General features: G+C 44.6%; 1 protein-coding gene across 1 annotated transcript in view; it reads left to right on the top strand.

The window, feature by feature from the left end:
* The window catches only part of LOC126199632 (uncharacterized), a gene marked incomplete at its 5' end in the record, with an annotated part of 112,249 nt that overhangs the window by 49,906 nt on the left and 43,518 nt on the right, over window positions 1-18,825 (top strand). The window contains one exon of the mRNA XM_049936558.1: window positions 17,651-17,870. Coding sequence (XP_049792515.1) covers window positions 17,651-17,870 — 220 coding nt within the window. The remainder of the gene's footprint in view (window positions 1-17,650; window positions 17,871-18,825) is intronic.

The raw sequence follows: 18,825 nt of genomic DNA, 5'->3' as shown, positions 1-18,825 counted from the left end.
GAAATCTACGTCCAGTTCACGATGAATTTCCAAGGACCAATAAATTTAAAAAAAAAATTTCCCCCGAACTCATCTTTACGACCCTTGACAACACCATTTGTCCATCAAACGGCTTCCTCTTTTAAATGTTCTTCAACAAAATAGTTTGCAGCTGTGCAACCGGCCTATTTCAATGCCAGCCTCACACTCTCCCTACAATGGCTGGCCACCCCCATTGCTGCCCTTTCTGATTTGTAGTGACACCAGACAATCCGCTATAGGAAAATTGCATCCAATGGCTTAACTGGAGGTTTCCAGTGGAGACTCTCTCGGAATGACATATGGCATAATTTCTCCCACCTCCTAACCATGACTACCTTTAATTTCATGGTCAACTATTTTTCCATTCACCTTCTGTATTGCATTCGTCTCTCCCATCATTTTGCATCTGAGGATGGGTCCGCCCCGGCGAACTACGCCATATTTTTAATTCTTGTTTTTGTTGTTATGCCAGATTGCCAAACTTTGTGACGCTGCACTCGGAACTCCCGTCACCATAACTCTTTTTTGTGCTCGCCTTCAACTTACTGCCCAACAGTGGCTTTTCGTGGCCAATAACAACTACCGACAATTCCGATTATTATGCTCAACCAAAATCCAAATATTTCCTGATCGCAAGCTTAGAACACAACACCTTTATTTCCAGGTTCACTTCAACAAAATTAACATCCATTTATATAGATTATCATCTACCACCTTATCGTAAACAATAGTGTTATCTGCAAACTTAGTATCTCTGAAAGTTCATGAACAAGAGAGAAGTGTCCGTGTATAGGTACACTAACAGCTAAGTTGGCAAACCAGGACCAATGAAGGAAAGGCAGGAAGGTGAAGAGATTGTGTACGACTATTGAGAGGAAACAGAGTTGAAGACACTACTATGGAAAGTGAAGAGGAGAATTACTAATTTGAGATAGGGAATGCTTTACTGCTAGACGAATTTGATAGAATATTAAAAAACATAAATCGAAACAAGAAGCATGTGTTAGACCAAATTCCATCAAAGGCTGTCCCTGCTAGGATATACCATTAAGAAACTGTTCCGTTGTGTATGCAACATACACTCCTGGAAATGGAAAAAAGAACACATTGACACCGGTGTGTCAGACCCACCATACTTGCTCCGGACACTGCGAGAGGGCTGTACAAGCAATGATCACACGCACGGCACAGCGGACACACCAGGAACCGCGGTGTTGGCCGTCGAATGGCGCTAGCTGCGCAGCATTTGTGCACCGCCGCCGTCAGTGTCAGCCAGTTTGCCGTGGCATACGGAGCTCCATCGCAGTCTTTAACACTGGTAGCATGCCGCGACAGCGTGGACGTGAACCGTATGTGCAGTTGACGGACTTTGAGCGAGGGCGTATAGTGGGCATGCGGGAGGCCGGGTGGACGTACCGCCGAATTGCTCAACACGTGGGGCGTGAGGTCTCCACAGTACATCGATGTTGACGCCAGTGGTCGGCGGAAGGTGCACGTGCCCGTCGACCTGGCACCGGACCGCAGCGACGCACGGATGCACGCCAAGACCGTAGGATCCTACGCACTGCCGTAGGGGACCGCACCGCCACGTCCCAGCAAATTAGGGACACTGTTGCTCCTGGGGTATCGGCGAGGACCATTCGCAACCGTCTCCATGAAGCTGGGCTACGGTCCCGCACACCGTTAGGCCGTCTTCCGCTCACGCCCCAACATCGTGCAGCCCGCCTCCAGTGGTGTCGCGACAGGCGTGAATGGAGGGACGAATGGAGACGTGTCGTCTTCAGCGATGAGAGTCGCTTCTGCCTTGCTGCCAATGATGGTCGTATGCGTGTTTGGCGCCGTGCAGGTGAGCGCCACAATCAGGACTGCATACGACCGAGGCACACAGGGCCAACACCCGGCATCATGGTGTGGGGAGCGATCTCCTACACTGGCCGTACACCACTGGTGATCGTCGAGGGGACACTGAATAGTGCACGGTACATCCAAACCGTCATCGAACCCATCGTTCTACCATTCCTAGACCGGCAAGGGAACTTGCTGTTCCAACAGGACAATGCACGTCCGCATGTATCCCGTGCCACCCAACGTGCTCTAGAAGGTGTAAGTCAACTAACCTGGCCAGCAAGATCTCCGGATCTGTCCCCCATTGAGCATGTTTGGGACTGGATGAAGCGTCGTCTCACGCGGTCTGCACGTCCAGCACGAACGCTGGTCCAACTGAGGCGCCAGGTGGAAATGGCATGATAAGCCGTTCCACAGGACTACACCCAGCATCTCTACGATCGTCTCCATGGGAGAATAGCAGCCTGCATTGCTGCGAAAGGTGGATATACACTGTACTAGTGCCGACATTGTGCATGCTCTGTTGCCTGTGTCTATGTGCCTGTGGTTCTGTCAGTGTGATCATGTGATGTATCTGACCCCAGGAATGTGTCAATAAAGTTTCCCCTTCCTGGGACAATGAATTCACGGTGTTCTTATTTCAATTTCCAGGAGTGTATATGAGACAGGCAAAATACCCTCAGATGTAAAGAAGAACCTAGTAATTATAATTATAATGAAGGCATATACTGACTGGTGCGAATATTAGCGAATATTCTGTTTAACAAGTCATGGTTGCTAAATACACGATTTATTATAACATCTGGATGGAACGAGTGGTAGTAGTCGACGTCGGATAATACCCGATTTAGTTCTGAAGAAATGTAGGAAAATGGGAACACCGAGCCTTTGACTTACCTTAGACTCACGAAAGGAGAAGCGATGTTGTGTATTTATAGAAAGCTTTTAATAATGTTCACTGGATTGAAAATCTATAGTTAACAGGGATAAAATCTAGATCTACGTCTACATCCATATTCCGCAAGCCACCTGACGATGTGTGGTGGAGGGTACTTTGAGTACCGCTTTCGGTTCTCTCTTCTATTTCAATCTCGTATTGTTCGTGGAAAGAAAGATTGTCTGTATGCCTCTGTGTGGGCTCTAATGTCCCAGATTTTATCCTCATGGTCTCTTCGGGAAATATACGTAGGAGGGAGCAATATACTGCTTTACTCCTTGGTGAAGGCACGTTCTCGAAACTTCAAAAAAAGCCCGTACCGAGCTACTGAGCGTCTCCCTTGCAGAGTCTTCCACTAGAATTTATCTATCATCTCCGTTACGCTTTCAGGATTACTGAATGATCCTGTAAGGAAGTGCGCTGCTCTCCGTTGGATCTTCTCTATCTCTTCTACCAACCCTATCTGGTACGTATCCCACACCGGTGAGCAGTATTCAAGCAGTGGGCGAACAAGTGTACTGTAACCTACTTCCTTTTTCGGACTGCATTTCCTTAGGATTCTTCCAATGAATCTCAGTCTGGCATCTGCTTTACCGATGATTAATTTTATATGGTCATTCCATTTTAAATCACTCCTAATGCCTACTCCCAGATAATTTATGGAATTAAGTGCTTCCAGTTGCTGACCTGCTATATTATAGCTAAATGATAAAGGATCTTTCTTTCTATGTACTCGAAACACATTACACTTTTCTACATTGAGAGGTAAGGAGGTAATCTACAACCGTACAGAAATCCGATTGCAGAATCTAAGTACATCAAATCAGCACTATTTGTGAAGGAAGTGAGACAGGATTAAATTCTATCCCCGACATCATTCAGTCTGCATTCTGAGCGAACAATGAACGGAATGTAATTTGGAAAGGGAATAGATGTAAAGGGACAAGACATAAAACCATTTAGTTTTGCCAGAGGTATAGTAATACTGTCAGAGACGGGAAGGGACTTGAAGCATCAGTTGCACGAAATAAACAGTGTCATGAAGCGAGGTTATAGCAGAAATATCATCAATAGTAAAACAAAGGTTATGAAATGTAGTCGAATTACCTTAGGCATGTGACGATGAATTTAGATTAGGAAGTAACCTACTGAAAGTAGCATATAAGTTTTACTATTGGGGCAAAGCAGTGAAGATATACCGTCAACACTGCCAAAAGCAAGAAATGCATGCCAGAAAAGAAAATTTCTTAGAACTGAATATAAATTTATGTGCTACATAATCTTTCCTGAAGGCTTTTTGTCTGTAGTGAAGGTTTTTACTACATGAGATGTGAATGATAAACAATTCATATAAGAAGAGATTAGAATCTTTTGAAATATCGAGCTGCATAACGATGGTAAAGATTAGATTGGTACTCCACGATTTATTGAAACGATTTGGCGAGAAAGAAATCTATAACACACGTTGACCAAGTAATATGCTCTAAAATAGAAACAGGAATGCTCAATCTATGGTCCATGAGTAATAGGGCTGGGTGGTTTCTGTCACAACTTCAATTGAAGGCAAATTTATCCAGGATGGTGGCCGCAACATCACACTGACGTCAGGAAACTCCTATGACATCACAAATCCCGCAAATTCCTGGAAATGATGGGAAACTATCAGTGTCTGCTGAGCTGCTGAAGGAGGTAAGGCCTTTATTAATTTATTTTGGCATGAAATGTGTTCTCAGTGGAGTTACCTTGAAGGTGGACTGTCCTCCCCACTCCACTGCACACGGCCTCCCCCCCCCCCCCCACACGCACACACATTTTCAGATCGTGCTGTTGGATATTTGCTTTGCAATTTGAAGGCATACTGCAAAAGATTACAAGACTACCACGAAAGGGTACTCGAGACTATACTACAATTATACCCCTACTTTCTGCCATCCCCCGCCTCACTGACCGAGTTTAAGCTCGGAGGCACTGTCCCAGACAAAAAAAATTCAGAATCCTACACCTACTGAAGGCTAAATTTCTAATTGCTGCTAGAATAAAGGATGTTAAGGCACTTAGTTTCTATTTTCTTCACTTTTAGAAGCACAGTTCTACAATGGGTAACACACACCAATGTCTAAACACAGATGGGAAAATCAGAACAATTACGTATCTAAAAATTCATTACACATTTCGAAACCCACGACCACAGACACACAACGTATCATATCTCTGAAAGATTCTCCTATAATTCGAAGTACTGTACTACAGACGAGAAAAATTGTTGATGTTCTCTGTGAATTTTCGATGTCCTTCAACTGCTGATCTGGAGAAGCTCTAAAGCCGCGATACTGGGTATAAGCAGAGTCCCACCTGTCCAAATCAGAGGAGGCTGCTTTGAGTCGATGTGTCTTTGAACGCTCCATCAAAGAAACCATCACATAACTCTCTGACATCACGAAACTTTCCGTAGATGCCTTGTTCTGCCCCTGTCTTGTTCGAACCAGTCTGTAGGGACTCTTATGCCTCCAACAAAGGACGTCGCATCACTGTCTGACGTCATAGAACTCCCTGCGAATGGAGCAGACTGCTTGGTTCTTATTGAGATTACCTGCTAAAACGCTGTTGCTGGTGTGGGAGCCCTCACCGCTACATTCTACAGGCAGGTAAATTACGAGAGTTTCGGTGGAAAACTATTTTGTATAGATCGAAAAAAACATACAGCAGTCATTTGCACTGCCAGTTAAACCATGCAACAGTGGTCTACAGGCCATGAAATACAGAAACTATCGCCTAAGGAACTTAGTCATTTACATTGCTCTGCTGCCGTCGAGGAAAGCTTGAAGTTTTCTGCGTGAAAACGAACTGCGAACAAGTTATGGCACTACGAATGATTCGACTACCACATCATATCGCTACGATGTTATAGTAAACACATTCGTTTCCTGCAACATAGGAAATCGTCACTTCTGCATTCTGCGTATAGCTGTGGACCACCAGAAACTTATACATACACAACGAAACCACACAACTTCCAAAATCATAAGCACATGGACCGAATGTAGACATCCCAATGAGGTCGGTCGGTCATCCACTGCGGCTGCTGGTCACGAGGCAACTGCTTCCATTTGCTGGTCTTACATGCGACCAATTTGGAACGCCCTCAGCAGACCGTGTACAAAGGCTGGGCTGGTTCCTCCGGCACAAAGGCGTCCGCTACGATATACACTCCTGGAAATTGAAATAAGAACACCGTGAATTCATTGTCCCAGGAAGGGGAAACTTTATTGACACATTCCTGGGGTCAGATACATCACATGATCACACTGACAGAACCACAGGCACATAGACACAGGCAACAGAGCATGCACAATGTCGGCACTAGTACAGTGTATATCCACCTTTCGCAGCAATGCAGGCTGCTATTCTCCCATGGAGACGATCGTAGAGATGCTGGATGTAGTCCTGTGGAACGGCTTGCCATGCCATTTCCACCTGGCGCCTCAGTTGGACCAGCGTTCGTGCTGGACGTGCAGACCGCGTGAGACGACGCTTCATCCAGTCCCAAACATGCTCAATGGGGGACAGATCCGGAGATATTGCTGGCCAGGGTAGTTGACTTACACCTTCTAGAGCACGTTGGGTGGCACGGGATACATGCGGACGTGCATTGTCCTGTTGGAACAGCACATTCCCTTGCCGGTCTAGGAATGGTAGAACGATGGGTTCGATGACGGTTTGGATGTACCGTGCACTATTCAGTGTCCCCTCGACGATCGCCAGTGGTGTACGGCCAGTGTAGGAGATCGCTCCCCACACCATGATGCCGGGTGTTGGTCCTGTGTACCTCGGTCGTATGCAGTCCTGATTGTGGCGCTCACCTGCACGGCGCCAAACACGCATACGACCATCATTGGCACCAAGGCAGAAGCGACTCTCATCGCTGAAGACGACACGTCTCCATTCGTCCCTCCATTCACGCCTGTTGCGACACCACTGAAGGCGGGCTGCACGATGTTGGGGCGTGAGCGGAAGACGGCCTTACGGTGTGCGGGACCGTAGCCCAGCTTCAGGGAGACGGTTGCGAATGGTCCTCGCCGATACCCCAGGAGCAACAGTGTCCCTAATTTGCTGGGAAGTGGCGGTGCGGTCCCCTACGGCACTGCGTAGGATCCTACGGTCTTGGCGTGCATCCGTGCGTCGCTGCGGTCCGGTCCCAGGTCGACGGGCACGTGCACCTTCCGCCGACCACTGGCGACAACATCGATGTACTGTGGAGACCTCACGCCCCACGTGTTGAGCAATTCGGCGGTACGTCCACCCGGCCTCCCGCATGCTCACTATACGCCCTCGCTCAAAGTCCGTCAACTGCACATACGGTTCACGTCCACGCTGTCGCGGCATGCTACCAGTGTTAAAGACTGCGATGGAGCTCCGTATGCCACGGTAAACTGGCTGACACTGACGGCGGCGGTGCACAAATGCTGCGCAGCTAGCGCCATTCGACGGCCAACACCGCGGTTCCTGGTGTGTCCGCTGTGCCGTGCGTGTGATCATTGCTTGTACAGCCCTCTCGCAGTGTCCGGAGCAAGTATGGTGGGTCTGACACACCGGTGTCAATGTGTTCTTTTTTCCATTTCCAGGAGTGTAGTTTCCTTCTAGGCCTGCTCGCCGCCGTGGCTTCTGCAACTAGCTGCGACCAGCTGCATATCCTAGGATTACAAGCATATTTACTTTCTGGGCTCTGTTGAAGAGTAATGCTTCTCTAATCGTGAATTAAATTGCCCGGCTACAAACCGTTATGAGCTGCAATATACGATTTTACATGCCTTAACGACGACATTTGTAACAATTTTATGCTTAAATCATCTAGTAGCATATGAAACATAAAAGAGCATATGAAAATATCCAGAATATCATATATTGTCTCATGTATTGCCGGAATATCATACCATTTACGTGACTGTTCTCGATATCAGTCGCATAGAAGAATGCTAGTATAATTCTGAAGGTTAAGAGTGAAAATTGGGTCTTCTGAGAGCCTAAACTTTAACCTGATCATTATGTGGGATGTGCTGCAAACCAGTGAGGAACTAGAAACGTACCTCTCTGCAGGAATCTTTATGTGAAAACTCGAAAATAGAGGAAAGTGATAGTACCAATCCTATTTTTTAACGCATACCGTTCTCAATGATATAACAGACACCAGATCATCCTGTACTTTACAAACTCAATTAAGGTTTCAATACTGATAATCATACGTGTTTCCCTTGTCTAGAGAACCAGAAAATGTTTCTCCCACCAGTGTTTCCCATCTCCGTGTAAATAACACTTCACAGTTGATGTTCTTTCAACCATATAAAGACGGGAAACGTGTAGAATGGCAATATACCTCACAGTCGAACAAGAGGCTGCTGGAGATTTTGGACCTGCCAGACCGGCCACACGCCAAGATAGAGACTTGTAACGACTTGTCTCACTACAGCACCTACAAAGAAGTGTGATGTCACAGGTCACACCACACCACAGTCGCACAACAAGTTTCTGTTTCCGGTCTAAAGAAATCAAACACAGATAGACAAAAGACTCAAGAACAGGACGCTTCCTGCAAGCTGTTATATGTAGTTCTGGAAAAGACTGGTCCCACTGGAACAACAGAGAAATATCTGACTGTACGACTTGGATGAAGAACTGAACAGTCAACAACGCTATGTTTTCAATGTTCTGCATGAGGTGGCACTGTCTGACAGCGGTCGTCGGCTAAGCAACATCCGACTCAGGCAGGGAAAACATTCTACTGGTCAAAGTTACTCGTTTACACCTCTCACTGCAGATACAGATCCTGATACTGATACCTACTGGAAACTTGTAGCACTGCTATATGGTCTCCTGTTCGTATTCCAGTTCATCAGATTTAGTATTACACCTTAAATCAGGGCTTAACAACTGGCCGGTTTTGAGCGCAAGTACTCGCGTCTGCTCAGGCACGTGCTCGCGAGCAGGTGCAAGGTCGTGGAGTAGGGAGGGAGGGAAAGGAGGGGAAATGCGCGCACGTTTGAATGTGATCTCGCGTTCTTAGCAAGATTTAACTAGCCATCCGAATGCTTTGAACATTTTACTACAAGGTAAAGATCTGCTAATTACTCATTTCATAGATCGAATACAAGCTTTTAAAATGAAATTGACACTTTGGGTGAGTCAGCTGGAAACAGGAAATCTAGCTCATTTTCCTAAATTATCATCCATGCAAGATGTTCACAAAGACTGTGAACGTTATTAAAATAGTTTAGTTGCCCTTAAGGAAGAATTTGATCAACGCTTTCAAGATCCGACAGCACTAGACAGTGATTTTGATCGGTTTCCTCTCCATATTCAGCGAATATTGAAGAGATTAGTCCTGAGCTGGAACTAGAAATTATTGACCTGAAGTGTGACAGAGAATACAGAGACAAATTTCAGAATAAGAAAAAAATTTGGAATTCTACAGACACTTCCCTCAGCATAGATTTCCTCGTTTGCACAACCTTGCGGCTACAATAATATCAATGTTCGGTTTCACGTATGTTTGTGAACAACTGTTCTCTGCAATGAAATGTAACAAGACGCGCCTGAGAAACGCATTGCCTGATCGAAATTTAAACTGCACGCTGCGCCTACAATGCACAATAACAATTACTCAGTACGCAGACGCAATTGTAAAGGGCAAAAAGTACAAGATAACCGAGAATCCCACACTTCAGTGACACCTTTTATTGTGTAAAAGTTCACAAATTAATACGAATGCAGAGGTATACACTAAGCTAGTAAAATTATGTGGCACGTGTACATTCTCCTTTATTTGTCTCATTTGTCGCAGTAATAATTTGTGAGTGATATCCCTGCAGGTGGCCGCGGATTTACATTGACTGGCGGCAGCTGTTGTGTGCCCCACGTGACTCTCCCCACTCTTCGCTCTGGTCTGGTAGTGGGGGTAGCGTGCTCGCGCTGCTCTGTGCTCGCTCCTTGCTGCTCACAGCTTGCTCCGCGAGCACGTATGTTGTGAAGCCCTGCCTTAAATGAATGTTATTCCGTGTTGAGGCTATTCTAGAATAATTTCTATGAACCGTGACATCCCTTAAAGCCACTCTTTGACGCTTCTCACAGCTGGTACCTTCATACCTATACCCATCAGAAACTTTTATGGTCGGTCGTTTGTTGCATTTAGTATCACATGAGAGATGTTCACACCACCGCTTTAAAAAAAAAAAAAATTGATGGAAACGCTGAATTTCTTTATAGCCTAGTCCACATGAATTTGACGATGGAGTTCACTCAAAATTACTTCCTAAACGCATTTACAGATCGTGCACGAAGAATGCACAGCGAACACGCGCGGGGCCCAGTTCACGGAGGTAGCCGGTGTGAGTGGCCTCAGGAGCAGTGAGAGCGACGTCTGCAGCTGGCTAACAAACCAGGCATGTGCGGTGTCGAGCTCCCAGTGACGTTGTCCCCAATGCCAACAATCAAAAACCTCGTCCTCCTACCGCAATTCTCTATCGAGAAACATCGTCCATCTAGTCCATCAAACACTCTACTGCCCGCGTTCTCCAAAGGATGCTCTATGGCGACTTCTTCCTGTTCCGCTGTCCCAGAGGGATCGCACGGAGTTAGTTCACAATACAACCTTAGGAAAACTCATCCACTAGGAAAAGCTACAATATTAAATATCTTTTAGCTGAACTGGCCATACGACCTTGGTGTTTAAACACACAGATCCCGATGCACCAAGTAACAGAAAATATACCATGAATATCGTTTAAGACAACCGCCACTTTAGATTTGCAATGAGAAACCATTCAGAACATTATACACACTGCTAATACTTTAAAGCGACCAAAACAACGAAAAAAAATTACGAAAAGTCACTGTAATGAAAGAAAGATCCAGCCAGAACACTGGAGGCATCTGCGATTATTCACCTAGGCATCAGAGGACCTACTAAGTCAGTTCGTCATTTGACAGTTAGAGGGTGCTGTGAGAAGCAGTCTCCTATCTTCCTGCATCCATCCCCTCCCGTAACACTCGCGCTGGTTTGTCTACTGACACAAATATGTACCTAACCTCACATGTAGACATGGACGAGTTGGCCGCTGTGCCCGAGCGGTTCTAGGCGCTTAGTCTGGAACCGCGTGACCGCTACGGTCGCGGGTTCGCATCCTGCCTCGGGGATGGTTGTGTGTGATGTCCTTAGCTTAGTTAGGTTTAAGTAGTTCTAAGTTCTAGGGAACTGATGACCTCAGATGTTAAATCTCATTATGCTCAGAACCATTTGAACCATTTGAACACGGACGAAAGCAAACAGAAGCTGCCACTGCTCTGCAAAAATAATGTATTTCTACCTGCGTGTCTGGTGTTTGGCCAGTGGAACCAGACAGTTCTTCCTAAACAAAACTCCTATATAGAATATCCCACGAAGTTTTGAGCGTTCTGGCTTCAAATACGTTCCCGAGCGCTGAGAAGAAATGTTCTTCGCAAACCGAAGCATGGGTACCTTGTGATCAATAGTAAAACACTTCTCTGCTGACCATGCCTTCCAAAATGTGTATCCCTGCCTCGCATTCGTAGTGACTGAGCAAACACATGTTTTCACATCGCTGAAGTATAGTGAAAATCATGTACAACAATATGTAATAGACTGTATGTTTCCTCTAAGTATTCTCTCATCCAGTAAAAAACAGAAAGAGAATCTGTTATTGTCAGCTTAATATCTGTCACGTCCTGTATGACACGATTAGAATATTAAACTCATTTCATTCACCTACGAAGCCTTTTAACGTATTCAAACAGCAGCCCAGAGGATTTCTAAATATACTATGCTATGTGCGACTTTATCAGTTTCGTATATAGTTGATTTTATTATGATGGCTGTCTCTTCTAGTGCAGCTCGGAGATCACAACCACATGTACAAGGGGGTTAATTTTTAACAATGCTGGAATGGAGCTACCAAATGCCATGAAACACCCCTCCTTAATTCTTACATCCCTCAAAAAATGGTTCAAATGGCTCTGAACACCATGGGACTGCTGAGGTCATCAGTCCTATAGAACTTAGAACTACTTAAACCTAACTAACCTAAGGACATCACACACATCCATGCCCGAGGCAGGATTCGAACCTGCGACCATAGCGGTCACGCGGCTCCAGACTGTAGTGCCTAGAACCGCTCGTCCACTCCGGCCGGTTACATCTCTCAAAGTGCTCTGAAACATACATCGATATTTTTGCGCAAATGTCGAGACATGGTGAAAGGATTGTCTTCTCTGAACATTAGACACATCCCTCCATAGCTTGTAACAGCGCACTATAGTAAATGAAAATGTGCTTGGAAAACGTGTGTTATTTCCTAACATCCAGCGGGATAAGAGGTTGAGAACGCTACCAAAACCATATGTCGTCTTTCCCAGTGATTTATTTTTCCCTCACATAGTCGAATGGAGTATGCCAGCCTGCACGATCCTATCAGCATCCATATGAAGCTTTCGCTTCACAGATCAACCACTTATAACAAACAGATGTGGGCCCATAGAATTGGTATACAACGACTATGCAATGTCGAGCTGACTTATCGATGTTACTCTTCACCATTATGTGTTGGAATAGCAGCTGACAATGACCTAGGAGCTATAGTGCAAATTGAGAATGTATGGTGAGATTCGAAAATGGGGCTCGTTCAAATAGAATGATGAAAGCTATACAGCAAATTAATGTATGTATGACGGTACACTATTATCCTGATATTTACAACTCCTCTGGTCTGCTATGTCAGTACCTTAAGAGATTTCGTAGCTGACCGTCAAAAGCAAAAAATAGGGATAATATTCTAGTCCTGCGATGCAAGAGGTAACAGATATTAAGATGATATGAAGAGATTATTTTTTGTTTCTTACTGGATAAGAGAATACTTAGACGAAATATATAGTATATGGCATACTAACGCGCATTATTTTCCCGATACCTTAGCCATGTGTATGCGTGTGTTTGCTCAGTCACTACGAATACGAGGCGGGAATATACATATACATGTACTCAGCACACAGATATCTTGATATTGTTCACAAGGTAGCCATGTTTCGGTTTTTGTTTATGAAGAAGTGTTTTGTTCCACTGGTCAGATTCGACATACAATTGAAAATACGCTATTTTTGCAGAGCAGCGATAGCTCCTATTTGCTTTTGTCCATATGTATACGTGAGGTTCAGTGCTTATTTGTCTCAAGATCCTGCAGAATGGACTACATCAACATAGAAACCTGCGCGAGGGTTAGAACAGGGGAAGGAGGGAGAAGAATGGGAGGCTGCTTCTCTCTGCAACTTGTACATGTGAAATGTGAACTTACGAGATTGTTCGCGATTTTTTCAATCCTTTGGTTGCTTTCAAATATCAGCAGTGTGTATAATAATAGGGATGGTTTATCACCACAATTTTAAGTACTGGTTATCTTATATGTTGTTTATGGTGCATTATCTGTCACATGGGGCACAGTGATCTCTGTGTTTAGAGCACCAAGATTGTTTCCCAATTCAGTCATAAGATCTGTAATATTATAGCTTTTCCTAGTGGAGGTTTACGAAGGCAATGGTGTGAACTAACTATCTGCGATCCATCAGGAACGTTGGAGCAGGACAAAGTCGCCAGAGTGCATGGTTTAGAGCATCCGCAATGTAAAATGTTTGGTGGAATAGGTCGGCGGTGTTTTCCAAGTTTCTTATAACTAGACTTACAGTATGAAAAGGAGGTTTTTGATAGCTGGTATTAGTGACCCCCTAACCGTGAGCACACGCAATATACATGATTGTGTGGTTAGCAGCTGGAGGTGTCACGCAGCAGCTGAGGTCACGCTTGCCACGTGCCGCCATGACATGTAACCAGCAGCTCCGCACGTCTTCAAAAATAGTTCAAATGGCTCTGAGCACTATGGGACTCCACTTCTGAGGTCATTAGTCCCCTAGAACTTAGAACTAGTTAAACCTAACTAACCTAAGGACATCGCACACATCCATGCCGGAGGCAGGATTCGAACCTGCGACCGTAGCGGTCTCGCGGTTCCAGACTGCAGCGCCTAGAACCGCACGGCCACTTCGGCCGGCGCGCACGTCTTCGCTGCGCATCAATTGCACATGGGCTGTGAACGCGTATAGGAAGGTTTTATGAGTGAACTCCGTTTTCAATTCATGAGGGTTAGGGTATACAGCAATGCAGAGTTCCTGTAATTTGTTTCGAAATCAGTATCGTGAACATCTCTTATGTGGTAGTAAATCTAACCAGAAACAGACGATAAAAGTTCCTGGCGGGTATAGGTATGAGGGCATCAGTAGGAAAAACCGTCAAAGAGTGGCTAGAACCAATCTAACATACTAGCTTTAGGGATGTCACTCTTCTGAGAAGCAGTTCTGGAAAACCTTGAAATGAAATAATGCTAGTTTAACGCGTAACACGAATTCTGACGAATGAGAATATGTACAGGATACCATTTTTCAGTGCTAAAGGTTTCCAGCAGGTATGGGTATCAGGGAGAAACAGAGGCATAAGCAGTACGAAGTATAAAAGTGTAGCTTTTAGTAGCCTAATGTTTTTCCTTCATCAGCCCGATTTTACTTAGCTGAGGACCGCTGTCAGACAGTACCGGCCGATCCAGAACGTTTCAAAGCACAGCGCTGTTGACCATTCAGTTGCTAATGTTCCAGGGGGACCATTCTTTCCGAGAATAATAACGTCGCCAGATTACACATATCAAGGTATTTAAATTTCAAAGGATACAATACAGAGAACACTGCCAAAACATCATGCACGTGAGATGATTAGATTTTTCATCAATGAAATTACATTATAGCTTCAAAAACCAGTTATTTTCCTAGATATACAACATTTTAGCGGTTTTCCAAAGAACCATTTTAAAAAATTGCTTACTTTTGTCATTGTATGCCATTTATGTATAGTCGTTATTTTCGGAAAATGCCGAAACTGTTGCTTAACATTATGTGATATACTTGCCTATATCTAAATAAATATACATGGTTAATGTTTATGGCTTTCTGCCTATTTCTTTCTTACTATATATCTACTTTACACTAGCAGTTTATGGTTGAGGATTAGTATTTAACATTCCGTGCACACCGAGGTCATCAGAGACGGAGAGCAAGCTATGATTACGGAAACCTGGGGAAGGAAATCGGCCCCTTCAAAGGAACAATCCCAGAAGTTACCTGAGGCGATTTGGGGAAATCTGCTTGGCCGGATGGACATTTGAATCGTCGTTCTCCAGAACTCGAGTCACGTGTACTGACCACTGCGGTTCCTTTCTCGGTATTATTCCATGTCATACTAGATTTCTTTGTAATCGAAATACGCTTGGGACTACTGTAGCCTAAACCCGCTCCTCATTACTTAATAAAAATTCGTTAATTTTCATTTTTATTTACATTCGGTTCTCGCTAAGATTCTTTTCTATTCGCTGTTTATTTGTTTTTGAAATATGTGTTTGGTGCAGATATTTTAACCTCTACAAAATCTACTGACGTATCATACGTGTCATTTCTGGTATAGTATACAAAATTCCCTATGAGGTACCATTATCTATAACCTTTCCTGCTTTTACATTTATATCTCCCTTTACAGTACAGTTGAGGGATTTACTGCTGTTTATTTTATTTCTCTTTCTTTTCACAAAAGGCTACCTGTTGATAAGAAGGTTTGCTCATTTACGAGTAATTTTACAAGACTGCTGTGGAATATTTCTTATATAGTTCAAAATCGTGCCTTCATAATTGATCTGAGATTTCATGAGCATCCCCACAACCGTCTTTCATTATTGTGGTTAGAACAAAGTTCCATTTCTTCCGTCGTCTATTTCTACATATGAAATAAGCATTACACTTTTTAAAGGAACACTTTTCAGAAATTACCGGTAACATTAACCTTTAGTGAGATAACCGTAAGCCCGCATCTCGTGGTCGTGCGGTAGCGTTCTCGCTTCCCACGCCCGGGTTCCCGGGTTCGATTCCCGGCGGGGTCAGGGATTTTCTCTGCCTCGTGATGGCTGGGTGTTGTGTGCTGCCCTTAGGTTAGTTAGGTTTAAGTAGTTCTAAGTTCTAGGGGACTTATAACCACAGCAGTTGAGTCCCATAGTGCTCAGAGCCATTTGAACCATTTTTTTAGAGAACCGTAAAGTTAATTTATTTTCCCACAATGACTGGAAGCGAATAGCAGTTGAGATCTGCTGTATCGTTTTTCAGACAAAATTACGTTAAACTTTCGAATAATGGCAGGACATCCATTACCTATTACGGAGATTCGCATCCAGCTAAAAATATTAGTCAAAAGAAGAGACAGATAACTGCGCTACCTACGTATCGAAATTCATACTTTCCCTTGCTCTTCCAGCTTGGAACCACCTACATTATGATCAAATAGAATCGAGAGATGACACAGTTATTAATCTTAGGTTCTTAATGTACTTCAGATCTTTTGTTCTCGTTTATCGTAACACTTAATTCGACACGCAATCACGGACCTTCGTAAATAGTTTCAGAAATTCCTCTCCTTGTGGCCATGGATCATTCTTACTACATGACTACGTTCCAATTACCAGTTCAAATCAAGATCGCACATCCGTCTGTGCTTCTTGTCATATCCGAAAATATACAATTTTGTTCGTATTTCATCTCATCAATTTACCATATTGTTAAAAAAGTTAACAAACCACACTTACTTTCCACGTCTAATTTATGAACTTTCATTTCATGGGCAACAGTCTAGAAAATATAGCAGCAAGGGATTTCGAAATTCTGTTTAAGAAAATGTAAGCCCTTTGTAACGTTAGAATGAGTCGCAGAATGTTATAACACCTCGATAATATGCTTACGTTGAGTGTGAACCATTCCTGTCTATATCAATAGTGATCTCATCCTGCTAGAACAACATTCATCCTATTTGTTTCCTTCAGTTTCGATCCACAACAGTCATTAAATCTTTTTCTTAGTAGCATTACAGTACTGTCATAGTTTAATAGCCCATTTTGCGCCATAAGGTTATAAGTGAATTATGTATGAAAATCTGGTAGTTTACTAGAGTAGGGCTTGCGCACAGTAACATGGCACGGGCGTAGACACGCATTGTCGTCGTCAGCGCTGGGTGATTCCACCTCATTGTTCTGAAGGGATTGCCGCCTCCTGCCTCCGAACAAATGTTCACATGAACGTTTAATGGACAACACAGGACTCCAATCTTCACTCAACATATGTGCAGGAAATGTTCTTCTTTATGAGGCATGTTTGGTCCATCACTATGTAGCCCCCACCACAGCCATCATCAGCTACCGCCCTGGGTACACAGGTATTGGCCAACCCGTTTTGTGTGATTTCTACCTGCTACCTTGCTTTGTTTACAGTACCACACGAAGGGAGCTAAAGAATAATGTCACAAATTGTATGTGATCTCACACTTTGTCAAATATCGTCCATCGCTTTAGCAGCATTATTATTTATTGAGAATGATAAGATAATCAGAAATTTCCTTTTCTTTATATGAGGGACATTCTTTTCGGTCTCTTGATATGAAAAAAAAGCTTGTTATGCAGAAAAATGTTCGTATCCTGGTGTGCATTTCTTCCGATCTCTTCCCCACTGCGTTTGTACCATCTTAATATGCTGTACAATATGGCCTTCAAACACTGATTGTGGTTTAATAATTTTCGCTGACACAGTTTCTATTGTGTGCCTGTGATTATTTAATTGGGAGGTTCGTACAAACTTTTCTCTTGTCGAGTTTTATCCTCCGCCGTTGTGACGGCGGTGAAGGGGTGGCTAATTGCCGGAGGCGGTGGTTTGCAGGTGTCGTGGGTGTTCCGGCAGGAGGGCTCTGAAGATATGCAGCTGCTGACGGTGGGCCACGCGACGTACAGCGCCGACCAGCGCTACGTGGTCGACTTCCAGTACCCCAACAACTGGCGCCTGCTGGTGCAGCGCGCCGCCATCCGCGACCAGGGCCTCTACGAGTGCCAGGTGTCGACGCACCCGCCGCGCGCCGCGCAGTCCTACCTCCTGGTCCAGAGTGAGTCCGCCTTCCTCCGTTCACACTAGCTGCCACTTGCAGCCTTGTACACTAGTGAGTAATTCTGTTAGAAGAATCGCGTGGGCGTGAGTTCTACAACATGTAGCTACAACACTTCACTTTATGTGACAAGCTCTTCGTCCTTACACTACTGGCCATTAAAATTGCTACACCAAGAAGAAATGCAGATGATAAACGGGTATTCATTGGACAAATATATTGTACTATAACTGACATGTGATTACATTTTCACGCAATTTGCGTGCATAGATCCTGAGAAATCAGTACCCAGAACAACCACCTCTGGCCGTAATGACGGCCTTGATACGCCTGGGCATTGAGTCAAACAGAGCTTGGATGGCGTGCAGAGGTACAGCTACCCATGCGGCTTCAACACGATACCACAGTTCATCAAGACTAGTGACTGTCGCATTGTGGCGAGCCAGTTACTCGAGCACCATGGACCAAACGTTTTCAGTTGGTGAGAGATCAGGAGAATGTGCTGGCCAGGGCAGCAGTCGAACATTTTCTGTATCCAGAAAGGCCCGTACAGGACCTGCAACAAGCGGTCGTGCATTATCGTGCTGAAATATAGGGTTTCGCAGGGATCGAATACAGGCTAGAGCCATGGGTCGTAACAAATCTGAAATGTAACGTCCACTGTTCAAAGTGCCGTCAATGCGAACTAGAGGTGACCGAGACGTGTAATCAATGTCACCCCATACCATCAGGCCGGGTGATACGCCAGTATGGCGATGACGAATACACGCTTCCAATGTGCGTTCATCATGATCTCGCCAAACACGGATGCGACCATCATGATGCTGTAAACAGAACCTGGATTCATCCGAAAAAATGACGTTTTGCCATTCGTGCACCGAGGTTCGTCGTTGAGAACACCATCGCAGGCGCTACTGTCTGTGATGCAGCGTCAAAGGTAACCGCAGCAATGGCC

This window comes from Schistocerca nitens, chromosome 8 (genome assembly GCF_023898315.1).
Source record: "Schistocerca nitens isolate TAMUIC-IGC-003100 chromosome 8, iqSchNite1.1, whole genome shotgun sequence".
Lineage (NCBI taxonomy): Eukaryota > Metazoa > Arthropoda > Insecta > Orthoptera > Acrididae > Schistocerca > Schistocerca nitens.
The sequence above is the reverse complement of the archived record's forward strand: the minus strand, read 5'-3'. Positions and strand labels throughout refer to the sequence as shown.